This window comes from Agelaius tricolor, unplaced genomic scaffold, assembly GCF_023055355.1.
Source record: "Agelaius tricolor isolate 1412-34295 unplaced genomic scaffold, bAgeTri1.0.p SCAF_37, whole genome shotgun sequence".
In the NCBI taxonomy this organism is placed as follows: domain Eukaryota; kingdom Metazoa; phylum Chordata; class Aves; order Passeriformes; family Icteridae; genus Agelaius; species Agelaius tricolor.
In genome coordinates, this window is record NW_027269297.1 from 208,248 (window position 1) to 230,488 (window position 22,241).

The window sequence follows — 22,241 nt, forward strand, 5'->3', positions numbered from 1 at the left end:
GGTGCTTTTAGCCAGTTCCTGTGCCTCATGACCAGGTTTTACAGATGCTCCTGGGGATTTCAATCCCCAATCACTCTTTATTTGATGATTTAAATAAATGATACATATGCATATGGAATAATGCAAATATTCATGGAAGAAGTGCAGCCTAAAGGATATATTGATCTCCCTTGAATCAGGGCAATGCCTGACAGGGCTCTGCAGAGGTAGTGGAGGGCACCCTGCTCAGGGGCAAGCCCTGCAAAACCCACTGAGCTGCGCTCTTAAATGAAGGTGGAAGAGTTCCCAGCACTGTGTGTGGCTCAGTCTCACAGGCTGTGTGCCCTGATAAGGCACATGGGAGCTCACTAACAACCCGCTGCATTTAGAACAGAATTTTGCCCTAAAAGATGATCCTGACATTGTTGAAAGTGACAGTGCCCTTTTGCAGTGTGTTTTAAGCACATGTGTGCTGACACCTCCATGTGTTGACCAGGCTGGACTCAGCCTTGTGCCTCAGTCCCCACGGCAGAGTTGTGCTGCTTTGTCTTTTCTGGGCTTTGCCCACCCCAGAGCACACAGAACTGTCAAAACCTGCTTAATACACATTGACTTAATGGGAGTTGTGCAGCAAAATGCTGCTGGGTGCTTGGAAGGCAAAGTCTGTGCAGAGGATTCATTGCTCCTGGATTGCAATTAATGATAATTAAAAAAAAAAGAGAGAGAGAGAGAGAGAAGGTTTTGTATTGAGAGTTATGCTGGATGTCAGAATTAACATCTCATTGAATTATCAAAGCTTTCAAGTAGTGGGTGGTGGAGAGTGGCTTGGGGCTTGCAAATAGGTCAGAGAAAGAGCTGGTTGCTAAATATCTGATAGAAACTTTCCACTGGGGAAGAAAATCTTGCTGATTTGATGGAATAGGAAGAATTCTTGGGAGGATATCTATTCCCTTAAAACTTATGGAAAAAGCAGGCATGGAGGCTGGGCTGCCTGCATGTGACCTGGGCTCTGTGGCTTGTTCCCCAGGGATCCCTCCTGCTCACATATGCATTCCTCCCCTTCTCATTGCAAAATGAAAACACAAAAAAGAAGGAAAGTGTGAACATTTTGGTGGCGTGGTGCCAGCACAGGTCTGCTCTGTGCCTTTGGCAGCTCCAACTGAACGCCCTTGAAAGCAGACACCGTTTTTTTGGGCGCTTGGGTTGTTGGGTTCAGCCAGGGATGGTTTGGGTCCGGTGCTCTGGGCTGTGGAGCGCTTGCAACTCTGTGTGACATCAACAGGGGGAGCGGCAGGTCCTGCGGAACTGTCCCTGGGACGAGCCATCCTCCATCCCCTTCACCAGCATCCCCCGGCCCTTTCACCCGGCATCCTCCACCCCCTTCATCACCCAGCGTCCTGCATCCCCTTCATCATCCAGCATCCTCCATCCCCTTCATCCAGGATTCTCCATCCCCTTCATCCAGCCTCCTGCATCCCCTTCATCATCCAGCATCCTCCATCTCCTTCATCATCCAGCACCCTGCATCCCCTTCATCATCCAGCACCCTGCATCCCCTTCATCATCCAGCATCCTGCATCCCCTTCATCCAGGATTCTCCATCCCCTTCATCCAGCCTCCTCCATCCCCTTCCTCATCCAGCATCCTCCATCCCCTTCATCCAGCACCCTCCATCCCCTTCATCCAGCACCCTCCATCCCCTTCATCCAGCACCCTCCATCCCGCCTCCTCCATCCCCTTCATCATCCAGCACCCTGCATCCCCTTCATCCAGGATTCTCCATTCCCTTCATCCAGCATCCTCCATCCCCTTCATCCAGCACCCTGCATCCCCTTCATCCAGGATTCTCCATCCCCTTCATCCAGCATCCTCCATCCCCTTTCCCAGTGTTTTCTGGCGTTTTTCTTTCTCCAGCCTTCAACCCAGCCTTCTCCAGGCAGTCCAGGGGACTGGCAGTGGTTTTTACCTAGGTGGGAATTAATCCCTCAGGTTTTCCACCCCTGCTGCCACAAGGATGTGGCATTACCATGAAGGCTCTGGGTTGTGTGTACCCACAACGTGGCAGAGACAGTCAATTTTATTGCTGTGGTTCTTTGTGTGGACTCTCATAATTCAGCACTGAAATCAGCCAGCTGGGCAGGTGGAGTCTTTTGTTTTTGCATGAGATCCCACCTCCAAGGGGTGGCCAGTCCTTTTTCATGGGTCCTGCTGGGTTAAAGATGCCCAAGAACCTCTGACACTGCCAGGACCTTCCTGTCTCCCTCCTTTGTTGGGGTGACAGCAGAGGATAAAGAGATGAAGGACTGACATGCTTAACCTGCTCCTCCCAAGCAGAGGTGAGAATGTAATACTTTGGGAACCAGATGAGCAGATCTGGTGGTGCTGTGCTGTGCTGGCCCTGGGCTGAGAGGTGGGCACAGGGTCTGTCCTTTGGCTCCTGAGGCTGTGCAACTTCTTTCAGACTAAGAAATTCTTTGCTCCAGGCAACTCTTCCCTTAATCTTTCCTCTGCTTGGTTTCTTCACCCTGTTCCCATAGACAACAACCTTGTGTGAACTGCTGGAGGAGACAGTGGCTCAGCAAACCCTCCTGCCCCCCTGCCAGCCGTGTTCCCCTGATCAGAGGGACCCTCTGCTCCCAAGGGGAGTGACAAGCTGGTGGTAATTATGGAAAGCAGATCTCAGAAGGGTTTGTCTCCTAGCAGAGCTGTTGGGGAATAATAATTATATTATTATGCAGGAATAAAGTCCTGTTTATTTCTGAGAAAGGGATGGGTATGGGAGAAGAGCAGTGAGTGATTGCAGAACAATTATCCCACAGCAGCTATCCTGGGCAGTGTTTCCCTTGGAGGCAACTCCTAAATATTGTGCTAGAGAAGGACTGGCAGCCTGGACCATGTGGTGGGTGAAGGTGGGGCTGTCCCATCCCGAAGGACACTCGTCAGCATCCATTGGCTCCTGCAGGAACAGGAGATGATGCAAACACTCACCTGGCAGTGCCACACCTGCAGGCAGGGCTGGGCAGCCGAGAGCCACCCAGCTCCTGGTGCTCTGTAGGGATGTGTAAGGGATGTGTAGGGGTGTGCAGGGGTGTGCAGGGGATGTGTAAGGTTCTGTAGGGATGCTGCCGATGCTGCCCTGCGGCTCTGCCCGGCCCGCCCAGCTCCTCCAGCACATCCCAGCCTTGCTTCCACGTGCCTTTGTGTCGATCAGAGCGGCGTTTTCCCCCAGCGCATTCCTGCCTCGCTCCACCACGCGTGAACCGGCGATCACCCACTTGCGCTCCGTGAATAATTAATATCTGTGCCACTGTGCTTCGTCCCCCGATCGCTCCTCCGGGACCGGGGGGTTCCAAGGTCACCGCGGGTGGCGGCCCCGGCAGCCTGGGGGGCCCGGCTGTCATTGTCCTTGCGGCGGCTCCCCGCAGCTCCGTGCCCGGCAGAGGAGCGGCACAAAGGGAGCGGCACCGCTGGGGCCTGGAGCGGGGCCAGGCGAGCAGGGGGACGGGGATGCAGGTGGCTGCGGATGCAGGTGGCTGCCGAGGGGGTCGTGACACCCCCGGGCTTGCCCGACCCCTCCGGAGCGCTGCAGGGGCACGCAGGGAGCAGCGCTCCTTCCTCAGAGCCGCTTTGTGTCCCGCTGCCGTTCACCGGCGCCTTGCTCGTTGTCTCCCAAAACTGAGGCCGGGGAGGATGGGGGAAAATTTCATTTTTTAAATAAAAATTTTGAACGTAACAAAAAGTTAAAAGCTTTAAAAGCCTGTATTCTTACAAATGGAGCGCCCACACCCCCCCTAAGGAAGGCGACCGTGCGTCCCCCGCCGCCGCTGCCGGGGGCACGGCAGCTCCGGCCCGGTGCCCCTCACGCCCGCACAATGCCGCCCCCTCCCCGCCGCGCGCCGCCCCTCGGCCCGCCCCCGCCCGCCGCTGATTGGCTGCACCGCGCCGTCAGGTAGGGCGAGCGCGGCGCTGATTGGTCGCGGCAGCGCGGGGCGGGGCGGGCGCGGCGCTGTCAGCCGGGGCGCGGCGCGGCGGGAGCCGCCGGAGGGGCGCAGGGCGCGGGCGCGGCATGGCTGGCTGAGGCGGCGGGAGGAGCCGCCGCCGCCCGGCGCCGCTCCCGGCCGCGCTCGGTGCGTGTGCGAGCGCCCGCGTCAATGAGCGAGTGCATGGCGGAGCCCCCCGCCGCACCATGAGGCGCCGGCCGAGCACCGCGCTCGCCCTGCTGTGCCTCGCCGCCCTCCTGGCCGCCGCCACCGCCGCGCTGCCCGCCAGCGCCGCGCCGCCCGCCGAGCCCGGCAGCGGTAGCGGCGGCCCCGCCGAGAGCAGCCTGGGCACGGTGCCGCCCGCACGGCCCCGCGGCACCGCCGCGCCCGCACGGGGCAGCCCGGCGCCGCCGCCGCCGCCCGAGGAGGAGGAGGAGGCGGTGGCGGAGGAGGAGGAAGAGGAGCAGCAGCAGCAGCAGGAGGAGGAGGAGGAGGAGGCTGCGGACAGCGGCCCCGCAGGTGAGCGGCTCCGGGGCCAGGCGGTGTCAGCGGGGCCAGCGGCGGGGAGCGGGACCGGGCTGCGCCCCATCCTCCGCCGGGCGGACAAAGGCGCGGCCGGGGAAGGGGCGGCGGCGGCTGCCCGGGCCCCTCCGGCTGTGAGACCCCCGTGCGGGGCGGGCGGAGCGAGCTCCGCGCTGCGGGACCCCCCAGCATCGCCCGGCCCGGCCCGGCCCGGCCCGGCCTCCCCGCGGGGTGCGGGGCTGTGCCGGCCCCGGGATGCGGTCTGGAGGGGCTGCTGTGCCTTACCGGGGCTGTTACCGGGGCTTTTGGGGAGCAGCGGGGCAGGTGCTGCTCCCCAAAAGCCTGCGCATCCTTTCAGGCAATAGTCCCTGGCATGCACTGTGCTCCCCGTGGAGGAGATGCAGATAGGTCCTTCCCGTCTCCTTCCATCCATCCAGCGGCCAGCAGGCAGGATGCTGAACTCGGCATCCCCCGATGGGACTCTGTCGGTCGAGTTCTCCACAACCATCAAGCACCCCTGGTTTCCTACCTCGATGTGCTGGCAGCAGAGAGAGAGCAGGGTTAGTGATGACTTGGGGTCACCAGAGCCTGTGCTCTCACCGGTGTCAGGAGGTGTATTTGCAGCTCAGTGGGTGCTGGGGTGCTCACATGGTATCTGATGGATGTGCAAGGGCAGAAATGAGCCCCAAATTTGTCTCTGCTGGGAATGATGTGTCTCAGGGCAGCCTGTGCGAGGTCTCATCCTGCCCCTGTGGTGGTCAGGGCTTATACAGAGCTGAGGAAGGTGCTATGGCAACAGGAATACATGGCATTATCAATGTGGGGTGTAAGGAGGAGAGAGGTGAAGGGTGGATGGGAGGGCTGTGCTCTCAGGTGAAGCTCCTTCTGGGTGTAGCATGCACTGACAGCACTGTCACTCGCTGGGAGGTGAAACACTGATGCTCTTCAAGATGAGACTTCACTTTACCTATAGATGAAATAGGCAAAACTGTGCTGGAGTCCAAGGATGGAGCTTTGTCCATTTATTTTACTGGAGAACTTGGCTTCACTCTGCAGTTCCAAAGCTGTATCTTCAGACACATGCAAATACTACAGCACTGCTTCTTTCCTGTTTTATATTTATTTTTTCTCTTTGCCTTTTTGGCTTAAGTATGTTGAGCTTCCTCTGATGTGAAAGGGATGCAGTCTGTTGTTCTGGTAGTGTTAGCAGTCTGAACAAGGGGATTAATCGACTTTTTTCATTTGGTTAGAAATAAAATCGACTGAAGATCTGGAGTTGCTCATTTTCCAGACTTTAATTTGCTTTCTTCTGTTGAGTTTTCTCTCTTTGCTTTTTCTGGTAGAAACAGAATAGCTTAAGATTGGGAATTGCTGATAAAGGTAGGATGAGTTGAGTGTTCTTAAGGCAAAAGCAATTTCTCCTCTTGTGCCTGATCAGACAGAATGGACTGAGCAGCTCAGTGCAGCACAGTGTGACCCTCTGGATGCCAACCAGGGGATCCACACACACATCCCAAGCTTCCTCCAGCACATTTCCCTCTCTGACCCTTGTGTTGTGTTTGTTTCCATTGGTATCTATTTGTATCTACTGGCTCTGGGCCTCCCACCTTGAGCTCCAATGGCTTCATCAAGAGCATCCTGCTCCTGCAGGCAGAGTGACAAGTGCATGAGGTGGCTTTGGGATGCTCCCAGATTCCATGGAGGATGCTTACATAACATCCTCTATGTCTTCTGCCACTGGAGCTGTCAGGGGTGGAAGTCTGGGGAATTTTCTGTCTAATCCCTGTGCTCCCACGGGCTGCCCTCACCCCTGTGCCTCAGCTCTCACTCGGGAAAAGGGAGCATGGAGGATGAGCACTCCCCACCGCCACCCCTGGCTGTGCTGAGTCTGTATTCTGGAGGCCAGCATCACCCTTTGAAGTTTTAACGTGCTAATTATTAATGGCTACAGCCACTTAATCACAAAATTGCTCTCTGGTGCCTTCACACTGTGGTGGTGATGGCCAGGGCAGAAGCACATGGGCAGATTGTCTTCTCCTGGAGCCCAGGCTGTTAGTCCTGAGCGTGACAGGTTGAGATTAGCCCTGGCTGTGGGGGGAGTGCTGGTGTGCTCCAGGGCTGGCTGGCTTTTGGGGCACCTGAGGGTGGGTGAGGCAGCATCAGGAGGAGCTGCTGGGCTTGGCAGCATCCCCTGTGTGATGGGGAGCCTGGGCTGGTGTTAGGGTGCAGGGTACAGCTGTGCTCTGTGTGGGAGCTGCACTCCGTGGGTTGTGTGGGGTTTTCTGTGCTGCCCCATCTGCTGTGACTCATGCAGAGGTTTGCTCTCAAAGGCTGTTAAGCACCAAAGCCACAGCAAAGCCAGTGGACATAATGGGCTTAGCTGAAACCCTCCGTTTGCTTTAACTCAAGCATGTTTTCAACATCACTTTTCCACTCAGTAGGTAATTAATGCATTATGTGCTCTGTTGCATTAAACAAATGGGCCTTTTCTCATGCACATTATTAGAAAGGCTTCCCTTAATGTTCATAGCATAATCACTGATAAGAGCTTGGTGTGAGAGGCCTCAGGGCCAGTGGTGTTCAGAGCTACCAAGATTTCATTTCTGACTTTGGTGCATTTCTCATTTTGATTTAAGAAGCACTTCAGTTTTCCTCACGCTGCCTGCTTACTCTGTTCTTGTCCTCCTCCTTTTCCCAGTTTCATGATGTTTATTTTTCTTTCCAAGCCTGTGATCATGTTAAAATCCTGGATTTTGTTTCTAAGGGAAGTAAATTGCTAATCCTTATGTTTGTGGAGACAAGCTTAACATATCCCCCGCCTTATCACCAAAGCCTTCAGCACCCACCATAGAGACTCTGCCTCTTCCTTTTATCCTTCACAGTCTCATTTTAAGCAGGAGCTGGAGCTTTCCTGGGGAATCTGGCTTGGGAATGGCTGCTGCTCAGGGGGATGCTTGTGTTGGAGCAGAGATGCAGCTGCTATGGCCAGCATGGTCCTGGTTGGACTTTCCCTGCCTAGGGAACAAAAATCCTCAATTCCACGTGGTTCTTAGGGCAGCTTTGGGTAATGTGGGTCTCTTTGAAGGACATTTTGTTCTGATTCTCTTCCAGCCCCATGCACAGCAGGTAGGTGGGCTGAAAAACCCAAATATCCTTTCACAGCCTTGCTGTGCTGGGTCAGCAGGAGAGCTGCACCCAAACCCTGGGTATGGTGTCCATACTTCTCTCCTCCCTGCTCTTTTGTCATGCCTCTCCTGCCTTCCTGGGTCACCCACTCCCAGAGGTGACTTTGGGTCTGACTCCTCACCTCTGCAGCACGTAGGAGAGGACAATGAACAATTTCTGCTGCAGCCACAGGGCCGGAAATGCAGGTGGCTCGGAGCATTAACCACAGGAAGGTGTCACATGAAATGTGTGAAAGCTGAGTCAGTGGCTGATGGGTCCCCAGCCACCAGCGTGGGGCCACCTCGGGCTGGGGAGCTGCTGCTTGATGGAGGAGGTGCAGCCAGAGCCCCTCAATGGGGGTGGCAGCTAATCCCCCCACCTTTTGTGGGGGATTAGCTGATGGGTTTAGCTTGTGGAGAGGAGCCTGGCAAATCCCTGGGGGCGTTGGGATGACCTGGGTAATTGGCTGGGCACAGGGGAGGTGACAGGTTGAGGAGGGGGCTGGTGAGTGCTGGCTTTGTCCAGCTGGAGAGGTGGAGGGTTTTGCTTTTGTGCAGGGCATGTGGAGGAAGGTCTGTGCATCCCCTTCTGGCAGGAGGGGTGGTGAGGGCAGGTTTGGGGGGTCCCCACAGCACTTAGAGTGTTGTTGTAGAGGAAAGACTGGAGCCAGACCCTGCCATGAGGGTTTGGGAGCTCTCAAACCCTGGTAGGACAGAAACAGCCAAGCTGTTGAAGGTAGTTTCAGGATTTTGTGCCATCCTCCCTTTTGCAGCTTTGGGTGACTCCTCCTCTTCTCTCATCCAGCCATTAGATTCTTTGGAAGAAGTGTTCCTCCCTGTGTATGGGTGCACCTGCTTGAATGCCCCTGCTCTGCCTCTGACCCTGTGGGGGACAAGCAGAGGAGCCAGGGAGGGTGAGCTGGAGCTTTCCTCCTGCTCATTACTTGGGAAGGCAGCTTAAGCCTTCCTTGTTTGAGGGCTCAGGATTGTGCTCCATGTGGTTACAGAGATAACTTGTGTTCAAGGTGCTAGCAGGATTTAAATTTGTTTAAGGAAATGGAAATGAAGGCATGGATGTGAAAGCTGAGGATAAGGAGGATGGTCTTGTTCCTCAGGATCAGCACGGGAGCAGCCAGGACAGAGTGTGCCTTTTTTCAATCAAATAATAAGTTTGTATCTTTGTGCTTTAAATAAAGACATGTTGCCCAGAGCAGAAAATGTCACTCCCTTGCCTTCCTGCCTGCCTCCACGTTCCCATCTGAATCATTCTTGAATCAGATGCATCCAACTGTCCTGACTCAAGACTGAGATTCTAGGACTTAGCAATGCTCATAAAAATCAGGATATTTCTGGGAGATCTCTAGAGCATTGAGGGTCTTGTTTGTTTGCTATTTTCTCTGCTGGATTTTGCTTATTGTTTCTATTTTAAATGGTAGCTGAGATTCAGACATATCATCACTGAGCTGCCACTTGGAAAATGGCACCACCTGTGTGAGGTGATGTTATTTACCTGCCTGCTGTTGGTCATGCCCAAACAGCAGCCTGTGGGGAAGCAGAGGTGCTGGAGCACTGAAACAAGTGCATTGTCTGAGGCTGTGTGGTGGCAGTGTCCCCGTGCTCCAGGCCCTGTGAGGGTGGCTGGGACAGTGCTGGAGTGTCACCAAAAAAACTCTTGTGACACAGACTGGGGTTTGCACAGGGTGCAAAGGTTGTGCTTGTCCAGACAGGTGGGATGGGCTTCCTGGACAGTGCCTGGTTCTGCCCTTGGAGCACCTTCCTGGTGCTGGTGCCTGTTCCCCCTGAGGCACCCTGGCCCTGCCTGGCTGTGCCTCAGGGGACAGGACTGCTGTGGTCAAGGAGCGATGGTGTCACGGGCTGCACTGCTGTGTGACCCCATCCCCGAGGGCACTGTGGGCCTTGTGCCACTCCAGTGTGGCCCTGCAGGTGCCTGGGATCCTGGCATCTGCCCACCTGGGTGGCACTGATGGTGGGCATCGAGCCTGTGGCACTGATGGCGGGCAGTGTGAGCACAGGGACGTCCAGGACGTGCCATGCCCCAGGGCTGTGGGCACAGGAGCACAGGACAGGCTGTTCCTGAGAAGCTGAGGCTCCTGGATGTGAAGCTCTGCTGAAGTCTGAGGAAAGACTCCAGCGGGTTTTGCCGAGAGCCCTGTGAACACCCAGGGCTGAGGCTCTGTGTGCTGGTGACATTTGTGGAGCTAACAGCAGCTGACTGTCAGGGGGCTGCTGCCAATCTGAGGTGCTCACTGGTGCTTCCAAGAAGCAGCCAGGCTCTTTGTGGTGGTGTGATGCATCTGCCAGCTTTGGGAATAAAGCTGTGCCAAGGCCGGGTGCTGCAGGCTGGGATCCTTTCACAGCCCCCTGCCTGGAGGGGAAGGCTCCTTCTGCTTTACCTCTGACAAGCACCTAAAAAAATCAAACAAAGAAATGATGCTGAGGAGCTGGATTTTTGTACAGCACCTAGACTGCACCTGAGACTTCACTGAGCTCCTGGATGAGGATGGAGCAAGGGCTTGGACTTGCTTTAAAAGTCCTGGAAAGCTCCAGGCTGTGTTGCCCTGGCAGGTGCTGCATGTCTGAGCTCAACAGGGCTGCCTTGTGCAGTGAGGCATTGCTGGGTGGGAGTGGGCCCAGAGGGGCAGAGTCTGGCACTTTGTAATTGGTTGGGGATATTAATATATTTTATGAGCTAAAGGCTAGATTGCAATCCAGCCATCTGCCCTGCCTTGGGGAGTCGTGTGTCTCCAGCACCCCAGGAGAACAGAACCACTTGCAATTCAGTCTCATTAAACTGGCTAAAACCCAGATTTCTGGTTCACAGGAAATTATTTGCTTTTTTAAAAATTTATTTTGACTTTTGGGTTGTATCAGACTGAAATGGAATGGTTGTTCTTGCTTTGCTTCTGCTCAAGCTTCCAGTGAGCTCAGTGAGTGTCCTGTGCCTTGAGGCTGCTCTGTAAGATTGTTGTGCCTGGGGCTAAATCCATCCCCAGTGAGGGGCTGGGGGCTGCTGGGTCCCTGCCAGGGGGAAATGCTCCCAAAATCACAGCAGGGCTTGTCTGGAAGGGTCTTTTATTGGATTAAAGCTTGTCAGTCTGGAAGCATTTCCAACAAGACATTCTAGACTTGGAATAATTGAACCTCATTTGTCTGGCAGAACATTTTCCCCCCTATTCAACAGCAAACTTCCTGATGGTTCTGGTGCTGTCTCCTGCAGCTGCCACCCCTGGAGGAGCAGGGCAGGCTGTCCCCTGTCCTGCCAGGGCCACTCACTCCCCACAGCTCCCATCGCTGCCTGGAGGGATGCAGGGAGGCTGGTCCAGCTGCCCGCTGTCCTGGCAGCAGCTTGGCTGTCTGCTCTCGTTTTCTCCTGCCATTCAATCAAGGCAGGGAGCAGGGAGGGGGCTGCTCGATCTGCCTGCTCTCCCCGGATTTCCCCTGGCTGCCTGTGGAGAATGGGCCCTCCCAGCACTGCCGGGGCTGTCATTGCCTGCCCCACCGATGGAGCTGCCCAGAGCTGCTCTTTGGAGGCTGAATTCCTCCTCTGCCTGCTGCTGCTCATCTGGATCTTCCCATGCAAAATTCCTCTCTGCTCCAGCCCTTCAGGGCTTTCCCCCCTGCCCTGACTCTGGAAGAGATTTTGGAGGTCTCTGCTCCTCATTCACACACACAGGTCCTATTTCAGTGAATGAGGAGCTTCCCTGGAGCTGCATGAACTAATGCAAAGCCTTAGCTTGGTCTTGTGCTGCTTAAAGGAGGATTTTTCTTTTTTTTATATTTCTGAACACCTGCTGTATGAATTAAATTTGCCTTGTAAATGTAACCAATTCAGAGTCTGAGCATGAGCGATGGGCGTTTGCTTTTTGCCTGGAAAAAGAAAAAAGCAAAAAAACCTTGAAGGTTTTTTTTTTCTTCTGGCAACTTGGCTTTAAAGCAGAGAAGCCAAGACTCTTCTTTTTTAACCATTTTTAATTCAGTTGCCCCCTGTTCTTATAAATAAGCCCCCAGAAACATGACGAGGCAAGCATCCCTGCTATTTATAGCTCTGCTCCACATGCCTGTTTTAAAAATCGGGCAGCTAAATGGCTCTGCAGCCTTTCAGCAAAAGGCCTAATGACACAGGCATTTTCTATGCATGGATGGGTGGGTGTTCAAAGGCTCTTGGTGCTGAGCCTTCCCCCTGAGCAGGCAGGATGGTGTCTGCAGCAGGGAGGTTTTTCCTGGGCAAAGGGGAGCCCCTTGGCACTGCCCAGCCCTGGAGAAGGGGCTCTGGGGGGCTGCACCCCACGGCTCAGCCCTGCTCCAGCCACTGGGGATGCTCCCAGCAGGGTCAGTCCTCCCACCTGCCCCCCACTCCTTGGCCCTTCTTGAGGTTACCTCTGGACAAGATACATTGATATTCCCCAAGTTGTTTGGGTATTTTTTAAATAATTTGTTGAGGCTGCATTAACATTTCTTTTTTTTTTTTCTCCTCCTTTGTGGCATCACCTCCCTCTAATGCCGAGGCTGCTGGTAACCTTTACCTGTTTAACTGGTCATGCCACTTCTCAGATGAATCTGCTTTATTCCTGGCAAATTATACAGCCACAGTTTTCAGGCAGCTTTACTCTATTTTGACTGACTGGCTGACTATATTAACTGATAGTGCTGCTTGGGCTGCTTTGATCCTGCATTATTTATGGAAATGATGGCACATAACTCTGTGTAGCTGATTAATGCTGCGTGTATTTTTAATATGCTGGTTCTCCTGTTTGATCTGTGCTAAATGATTATTCTCTGATGTGTTCCTGGGTTCATTTTGGCTCTTTATGAAAAGGAGATTGAAATGGACTGTTTGTTTTGTTGCCTTTTTTTTTTTTTTCCCTCCCAGTGGTCTCATCGTGGGCTGCTTTTCCAGCTTTCACAGGTCGTTTTCCCCAGCAGGGCTCTGCCTGCCACATGGAGCACTTACACTTTATTGCTATTAATTTGAGCACTTTGTTGGTGACATTACTCTAAATTCATCCCTGTGTGCACAGTTGTGGGAAATTTTGAGAAGATACAAGGTGGAAAAACAACCTTTTAGGTGATGCTCAATCCTTCTGTGCAGTTGCTGAATGAGGCTGTGACTGTCACCAAATGGGACTCGGGTCCAGCAACACCTGAATGAGAAGAAAACCAGTCTAAAATGTCAGGAATGTAATTAATATTTTCTGTGCCTTGTCACAGGATGGCTGGGACTGGTTGATATTAAGAAGATGACTTTAATTGCCAGGGATGTGTGCGCTCAACCCACAGCTTCCTCCCCTGCAGTGTGAGATGTGGTCATGGCTGGGGAGGGATCTGTGGGCAAAGCTGCTCTTCCATCCCAGCACATCCCCACTGCAGCCCCTGTGCAGGGCAGTGCAGTGCTGCTGATGTCCCTCCTGCCTCCTCCAGAACCCACCCCAGCACTGGATGTGGCTCACGGGGTGCAGACCAGGGCCTTGTTCCATCTGTGAGCTGGAGGATCAGCATTTCCCCTCCCCAGGGGCCTGGTGGAAGGGAAGGAAGTTGATGATTTTTTAAATACATATTTTTTTTCTCCTTTCTTTTGTAATAACTGCTCGTTTTCATGGCACAGGCAGGAGTTGTCCCCAAAGCCCTGCCCTCACCCTGCACGTGGTCACATCTCCCCTCTCCCTGGGCACGCTGTGTTCCAGCAATAACAGGTTTGTGAGGATGCTTTCATGAGCAGTGCTGTAAAGGTGCAAAAGCAATGCTCAAAACCTTCAAATGAAAGCTTTTCTTCCCCTCCTCTGAACAGTCCTTTTTGTCAAAATCAGCAAAACATATATCTTTCTGCAAAAGATCCCTTTTCCTTTAATGAGCTTTTCCATTGAAAACGGTTTAAACTTGATGTTCTGTTCCTTCCCTCCAAATTTTTCAAAGCTCCTTGGGCTTTGAAAACTTCAATGATTCCATTTTCATTCCTTCTATTTAAAAAAATGTATAGGTATATGTATATATTATATATATACACATATATATCTTTTTTTCTGCTAGCTAAAGGTCTTGCCTTTTATCCCAAAGCAAACCTAATAGACTGGGTTTTAGGGTGTTCTTTCTCTGCCCCAAAATAAACATGCTCATTTGAGCAGTTATTTGGGGGGAAAGAAAAGCAGGATGAATGCACCACGTTGGGCTCTGAGGGAGCAGGCAGGACTTGGGGATTTTTTCCCTACAAACCCAGCTGCCTCCCCAAACCCATCTCAATGGCAGAGGGGTGAATAATGGGGCAGAGGCACCCACACCTTCACCATGCCCCGGGTTTGGAGCATTCCTGGCTGGGGAAGGGACAGGGAGCTTGCACAATGCCCCAGCTGGCAGTGCCTGGGGGCAGGAGGAGGGATTGCCATGCACCCCTTCCCACCCCAAACTGCAGCCTGGCCTCTGGGCAGCTGGGCTGGTGCAGTAGGAAGCCCAGGAGAGCCCAGGGAGGATGTGCTGCCGTGGTTTGTCCGAGCTGGAGGGGGTTGGAGTTGAAATGGAGCACACTGAGCTGTTGGCTGGTGTTTGCTCACTTGCTGCCAGCACAGGTGATGCCTTTGCTGGAGCCTCCCCAGCTTTGTGCCCTTCCCTGCCATGGCCAGTGGGTTTTTTTTCCCCAGTCCCAATACTTGAGGAAGGATCTGGGGGGGGTTGCCATGTTTTCCAGCTCCCCACCTCACTGGGGTGGTGTTTTCCAGCTCCCCACCTCACTTGGACATGGGTGCTCCCAGCACTGCCCTTCCTGTGACCATCTATGTCACAGTCAGATCTGCCCTGTGGGGTTTTCCAGCAGTGCCCCCCGTTGCCAGGCAGGGCTAGGGGTGCCCACTTTGTGTCAGGGGAGCTGCTGGGCTGTGTGGCATCCCCTGGGCCACAGGGCCAGCTGGCACAGGGAGCAGATGGGGAGGTGGAGCTGGGTGCTGGGCCAGGTTTCAGGCTATGATAAAGCAAAGTGACGTAGAAAACTAAATACCTGTTATTGGAGAAAGGCAAACAGAGCCTTCATCTGCCTCCAGCCTTGCTGCCTTCAAGGGCAGGCTGCACACCTGGCATGGAGCTCCCTGGAAAAGATGTTCTCTTCTTAATGTGCTTGCTTTGTCTTGGCTGTGTTGTTGAGAAATCCAAGTTTGACTCCAGATAATGAATGACAAACATTTATCTGCTCTGAACTGTTTTATTCTGAGTGTTTTCATCCTCCTGGAAGTTCAGTGAGTTGTTGACAGCTTGCCCTTTGACGTGGATTAGTGCTGACACCTGGCAGTTGGATCTTCCCATCCTTTTCACATCTTGCTTGTTCCTTTCCGAGGGAGGCTTTTGTACATGTCTAATCCATTCAAAATGAAAGATAAACAACAAGTGGACCAGTCTCTGAAGGGACAGTCAGTTACAGGGGTGGTACTGATTTTCCTGTGGAAGGCAGTGAGCTCATGGAATGGATGGAATGACAGGAGAGAGCCTCCCCCCAGCACCTCAGTTTGGTGTCAGGGGATTTTTGGTTTACAGACCCCTTAAAATCTTCCCAGGAGATGTGTGGATGGTGAGTTCAAGTTCAGGGCCTGGAGAGTTGATGCTCTCTTCTCTGCTTCACCACCCATGGTTTTGTGGTCCCTCTGAGAGGATCCCCTGCATCCACTCTCAGGATGTACATGAGCTTTGTACATGAGCTTTGCCTCAGAGCTGGCATCTCTCCCACTGTATATCTGTAATTCCAGGTGATACATTTATATTTTCAGTGGGTGCAGCATTGGCCCTGTCAAAGCAGAGTCTCAGGGCTGTGTCAGGCACTGGCAGCTCCCTGGCTCAGTAGGATTTTGGGTGCCTCTTTGCAGGTGGGGCTCAGATCCTCCTTTCACCTTGTTTCTTTCTGACAGCAGGGCTGGTGGAAGAGGAGGCACTGCTCCTCCTCCTGCAATGCCAAAACAGTCATTATGAAGCCCTCAAAAATGAGGAAATGGTCAAGATAGAAATGTCAACAAACCTCTCCTAGCTGACCCATTGGCTGCAGAGGAAGCTCTGTGGTTTTGAGCATTTCTTTGGGTTGGGATCAGGCTTGGTTTTGCCAGCCCCAGACTGAGTGTGCTGCTGTTGCTGAGGGTCATTCCCCCTTGGTGATGCTGGAGGGCTCAGCTCTGGCTCTGTAAATCACTGCTTTGCTTTCAGCATCTTGGCTCAGGCTCGGTCTCAGCTCAGTGCCTGAGCTGTGGGTGAGGTGGGGAGTGCTGCACAGGGAGCCTGAAGCCCTTGTGCCTGGCTGCCTCCATCCTTCCCATCACACTTGGCTTTTGCCTATTTACAGAGGATTTGGGTGTTCTCTGGGACAGGGCTGTTGTCTGTTGTACTTCCCTGAATGACCTGGAATTTATTGTAGAGGTTTCAGAGAATTGGCTTAGGCTTTAAGTTACTGTTTGTTTGTGGTTGCTGGACTTGTGCTGTTTAATAGAAACACTTCCTTTTGGTAGGAGAGCTATTGCTGGAAATAAATACAGGTAATAAATACCTCATGGCCAAGGCAGGAGCTGGGACAGATGGAGCTGCAGTGTCCATCCACAATGACTCAGGAGAGGGGAAAGAAAAGCTGATGTTCTGCCCTGACTGGAGTCATCCATGTGCTGCAGGGCTTGGGGCTCCAAGCAGAGGTGAGGGGGAGGCAGGGGCTGGCAGGTGGGCTCTGCCCCTCTCTCTGTGCAGGGGGGATTTATGCTCTTTAAATTCATGCCATGGCTGCAGGAAGTTTTGGAGTAGAGCTGAGCTGCACCATGCTGGCTGCTCCCCTCAGCAGATGATACTGGATCTGCTGCAGTCCCCTGTTTCCAGTGATAAGTGATGACTTTCTCCATCCAGGTGTCTTTTTCCATGACGTGTCCTGACCCATATCAGTTCCCTCTTTGAAAGCTTGGCTTCTCCTCCATGGATTTGCCAGCAAATTTTGTCTGGCTGCATTATCTACGACCCAGTTTGGCAGGTGCTGGCTGAGAACAAAGGTGTGAAACAAGTTCTGAATGTGGGAATTTAAGTCCCTCCCTGTGAGCTGGAGGTAAGGCATCACTGTGCAAAGTACAGCAGGGCAAGGCTGCATTATAAAATAAGGGAATAAAATGTAAGGAACAGGAAACTTCTCTTCCCAGCTCGGATGACATTTTCCTTGCTCTGTCCCAGCAGCTCTCCCTGCTTGCAGCACGTTGTAACTTACAACTCCTTGTCTGGCAGGAGTTGTGGTAACTCCAAACCAGCCCATAGCACTATGTCATCATAACCTTGAAACAGGACCCAAATGGCAAAACCTGCCCCAAACCAGTTGTGATTACTCATGCTCTGTGCTATCCCTTTCCCCCGCTGGGCTTTCTGCTATGGTAATTCCACTTATTAAGCAAGGAGACAAAACACCTTTATTAAACTTGGAACCAAGCTTGGGAGCAGTGAGAGGAGCAGGACTCGCTGGCTGCAGGCTGTCCAAGAGTTTTCTTCTCTTGTCTCCCTTCCTCTGCATGGCCTTTAAAGTGAGGGAGAAAGGAACAAAGATACTTTGCTGTTTGTGATGAATGAAAGTCTGCATTTCAATATGTTTATTTAGAGTAGAGAAGAATTAGGGATGTGTATTGGGAATGAATCCTGGGATTCGTTGGGGCTTTGCTTCATCTCCAAGCTTGAAAATGCAAAGAGCTGAGACAAACTGGGGTCATAGCTCAGGCTCTGGAAAGCTTCTTTTTGTTAACACTTTCAGTTAGTGTTTATTAACACTGTGGATAAAAGGTGCCTTTGTTAACGGGTCTGTCCCTTTGCTGCTCGACTGGAGGAGCTGAATCTTGAAAGGAACTGCCCTGGGCACCTGCTGGAGTTCTTGATGAAAGTTTTCATTCCAGATTTTCACCACAGGCTTAGACATAAAATAGCCTGAAACCCTCCAAAGCAAGTTTTCCTTCTCTTTCTCATTTAAAAAAAAAAAGGTAAAAAAAAGTTGTAAAAATGCCTCTTGCTGTCTGTGTGCCAAGCCATGAACAATGAGCCCTTTCCCTGTGTGGAGGGCATTTCATCTCACAGCTGTGTGACCCCCTCCTTGGTCCATCTTCTACCTCTTGTGGGTGTCCAGAGTCTCCCTTGGAGTGCATCTCTCAGCCTGGGGAATGTTTAGAACATTTAAAAATCCCTCCTGCATGCTTGGAGAGAAACCTGGGCCCGATGCTTGTGCTGTCCCTGAAGGTGAAGACATCCCCAGAGGCTGTGTGTGTGCCCCAGGGCAGGGTGGGGGGCTGTGGCACCCATCCAGGAGCAGCTCCTGCTTCCAGGAGATGCAGAACATCCTCTGCTTGGGGAGGATGCACTTCCAAGCATTTTTACATTGAATTATGGGTTGTGCTGTTGCTGTTGGCATCTCCTTGCTTTTGTTTTGTCTTTCCTCCCGGTGTAAGGGTGCTGTACATGAGGGAGAAAGGAAGGATAACTTCTGACCACATTGATCCCAGGCTGGGCTGAGCTTTGGTAGCTCTGCCCAAGGTCAGTGAGGCAGAGCTGCAGCTCCCTCCATACACCAGTGAGGACCTGGTTACACCTGCTCTAAAGAAATGGAGTTATGACTTCACAACAAAAAAAGGGCTGCATTTTGCAGTGAGATCAGCCATGTGAGTGTTTGCCACCTCCCTGGGAGCCTCCCAAGAGACCCCAGCCCTGCAGCTTGCACATGATGTGCCTGCATGGGGGAGAGAGGCTGTCACTGTCCTCCCCAGTCCCCTCCCTTCAGCACTGCTGGCAGTGCAGCAGATGTGTCACCACCTACTCTGGGATTTCTGCACTCAGCAGAAAATGGCTTTCCAGCAGCCTGGACTTGGCCATTCCCTTTTCTTCTCCCAGGCAGTGTGAGCCATGGCTGGGGATGACAAACCCTGCCCAGCAGCACCCATAGTGCTCTTGGCTTGGCTTTTCTGTGGGTGCTCAGCCCCAGGCTGGCTCTGGAAGGAGGAGCTTGGAGGTCACATCCATTCCTGCCAGAGCTGAAGCTGGCACTGGGAGCATCAGGAGTTGATTGCAGTGACCTGGGAGAGAGGAGGATCTGTTGTATCTGCAGGCAAGGTCTGGAGGGGAGAAGGCTCTGGAAGGCTCTGCATGCCTTGCAGCAATGGGGTTTGGTTTGAAGTAGCTTAATGGTGTCAGGCAAATGTGCAGGCAGGAGGCAGCTGCTGTCTCTGGGCAGATCCATCCCTTGCAGGCTGCACAGAGTCCCTGGGAGTGTGGGGTGGCTGTGCTGCTGCTCCTGCCCCTGCCTGGGATCTGCCAGCAGCAGCAGCAGCAACTGAAAGTTTTGCTTCTCAGCAAACCCAGCTGTTACTCAAACTAAAGGTTTGACCCTGTTCTCCCTGGTCTTGCCCAGAGGAGTCTCTGGGGGCCCTGCTGGGAAGGGTAGGATGTGATCAGGGGGTGTTAGCCAAGCTCATCTCTGTTTTCTTGCTGGTTATTCACACAGCACAACCTTATAGCCCAAACACAAACACTTGGAAGGACGCTTCCTGCTCGGGGTTTTCTCTGAAGAGCCTTAAATCTCCCATAAATTAACGTGTTCATTCATTAGTTGCAACTCCCCGAAGCACCGAGCAAAGTTTGTGAGTTTAATTACTTTTTGCAGGAATCAGAGCACGCAGAGCCTTCAGCAGATGATTATAGTTCATATTATTCATGCAGCTCTTCATAATCCCTTGCTCTGCTGGGCCATGGTCGATAGAGACTAAAATTGGAATCTGCTCATAAATTCCCAGCCCCATCCTGTATGAGGTGTCTTGATCATCCAGTGAAAGCATTTTGCTGACAAAACAATTCAGTTTCCTGAGAGGTGCCACACCAAGTGTATCTGTCAGGAGGGAAGGAGCTGCCAGGGCTCTGTGTGCTGTGGGCAGCTGTTTGCCAAAGTCAGTTTTCACCCTGTTTATCTCTAAACCCGGCATTGGGCTGGCTGTGTCACACACTGGGTGGTAAAAAAATACAGAGATTTTCAAACAGAAACATGGAATATTTATATGGTTGCAGACGTTTGTGGAAATATTAGTGGGGAAAATTTAATCAACTAAAGTAGAACGCCAACAAAACTATTTTTAAATTAATTAAAAGGCTTGGATTCTTTTTCTTTTTTTTTTTAAACTGTGGAGGTTTTAATCCTCAAGTATGTATTTGGTCTGTTTGAAGTTACTGTAGTTTCTTGTATCATAAACATTTTAGGGCCACATTCCTCTTTGTGCACAGTCTGCTTCGTAAGAGACCCCGGAGGGTTTGTCTGCCTGTGGAAACTTCTTGTTCTATAGGAATGAATAATTCCTCAGCTGCAGCTGTGTAATCCCCCTGCACAGCTTCCCTGCCCTATTACCTGCATCTTAATGACTCCAGGACCCCTCCTGCTTCTCCTTGTCCCATCCATGGGAGCTCCTCAGGTGTTGTGCTCCAGCAGAGCTGTGAGCTGGGGATCTCCCAGTGCAGGAGGAATACTGACTTAATCAGAATCCATATTTTTCTTTTTTTTTTTTTTTCCCCCCTGATGTTTACAGTCCTTTATCCTTTAGTCTCCCAAGACAGCTTTACACCTGTGAGTCTGACTTTTGAAGCAGCTTTACTGGGGAACGAGCAGGTTCAAAGCTCTCTGCACAGGTTGCTGACTTGTTTAGCATCAAAAAGGAGGAAAAAGCAACAAAATTGCTCTGTGTGGAGGAGCTTTCAGGAAGTGCTCAGAAACCACATGCCTGCAGGTTGCATTGCAGGTGCAGGGAAGGAATGGAAACAGGCAGTCCCAGAGTGAGCAGCCTCTGCCTTTGGGGAGGGTCTCAGGGTTCTGGTTTGGTCATGGCTGGGGGGGCAGGAGGGCTGTGAGCTCTGCTGGGGAGTGATCTCCATCCCTTGGGAAAGGCAGGGGCTGACACAGTAGAGGCTGAGCTGGAGTTTGGCTGAAGCCCCAAACCTGTCTGCTCCAGGCTGATAAAAAGTGCTTGTGCAGCTGCTGGTGACCCCAAAGTTGGGACCTTGGCTTTGTGCTGCTTTCCAAGTGATAAGTGAGAGATTTAATCTGATACCATATTCCTCAACAGATGTGTTTAATCTTCTAATGATGTTACAAGTGATGTATATGAATTGAGAAATTGTTGTCTTTTCCCCCTTGTTGACCTGTAAAAGCCTTTTATGGAACAGCACGAGTGACTCTAACACTCTTAACAGCATTAATGTGAATGAAGTTCTCTTCACCATCAGCACCTGACTCTGCAGAGCCTGGAGCTTGATGGAGGCTGTGAGTGCCCAGAATGTGGTGCTCTCAGTAACAAAGTGGATGCAGAATAACAGAAGACAGGCCAGAATAACAGAAGACTGTCCTATGTGTATATAATTTTTTTTGGGGATAGGCAGAGATACTCTTCCTACCACTTTGGCTTTGCATTGTAGCCTGAAGTGAGAGTAAATTACAGGTCTGAGCACTTCAGTGCACCTTCATGATCCAAGAGTTGAGTCTTATTTTGTGCTGAGTGCTGTCTGGATGGGAATGAGTGCTGGGACTTGGCAGAGCTGCTCTCTTTGGGAAGCTGCAGTGCTGCAGCTCCTCTCTGGCCTGTTCTTGCAGGAGCTCTTAGCCCATGGCAGATGTTCCCCAGCTCCCTGGGGGAGAGCTCAGCCAGGCTGTGCCCTCTCAGATCTGCTGCAGCTGTGGGGAAAGATGGAGGCCAAAGCATCCTTGTGCTGGGATAAGAGCTCCTTGCACTGGGATAACAGCTCCTGCACTCAGAGCATCAGTAGCATCCAAAGAAGGAGGGATGAAGCTGAGCCCAAATTCCAGCCCAGGGCTAGACTGGACCACTCTGACATGGTGCATCAGAGACATGGAAGAGATGGGCTGGAGCTCAGGGAATTGTTTGACAAGGGCTGGGTAGGATGGGACCTTCCCTTTTAACAGCTGGCTCATGCCTACTGTCACTGTCCCATGCTGGGACAGCACTGTCCTGACCCTCATCCCCTTGTGGGGAAGGTTTGGCACATCAGTCATTGTACTGAGGGGAAGGGAAAGAGCCTGTTGAGAGGCAAGAGGAAAGACAGAGCAGTGGTGCAGCACAGCTGTGCCTTTGGCTGTAATGGGGAGAAATTCCCAGTGCAAGGAGCAGTGCCTAACTCTTTAAGGGGGATTTGTGTGTTTGGGGGAAGAACTGGAGCAGTGCAAACAAGGAGAAAATAGAACTGCCAGGCTGGCTCAGAGCAAAGCTTCACCCACCCAAGAAAGGCCAGAAGATGATGCCAAGAGAGCAGGGCATGATCCTGACTTTTCTGGACAGAGTTCCAGGCCTTTCCCATCAGGATGCTTGCTCCAGATCCCTGTGTTTAACAGCCACCAGTGGACCTGTCCTCTGTGAGCTTTTCCAGTCCTGCTTTGAAGCCATAGGTATTTCTGGCAGCCAGAACATCCCCTGACAATGAGTTCCACAATTTAATTACAAGGGGAAAGGAAATGACTTTGGATAGATTTTTAAACCTGCTGCCTGATCCCTTTATTCCTGTCTTGTCAGGAGTGGTGCCTGCAGAGGGATTGAGAAGGGGAAATGGAAGAGAAGGTAGG

At 52.3% G+C, this 22,241-nt stretch overlaps 1 protein-coding gene across 1 annotated transcript in view; it reads left to right on the plus strand.

The window, feature by feature from the left end:
* Positions 1-3,993: 3,993 nt before the first annotated feature.
* Positions 3,994-22,241, plus strand: part of MEGF9 (multiple EGF like domains 9) — a 48,026-nt gene continuing 29,778 nt past the window's right edge. The window contains exon 1 of the mRNA XM_071453584.1: positions 3,994-4,478. Within this exon, the coding sequence (XP_071309685.1) occupies positions 4,166-4,478 (313 nt within the window). The 5' untranslated portion in view covers positions 3,994-4,165. The remainder of the gene's footprint in view (positions 4,479-22,241) is intronic.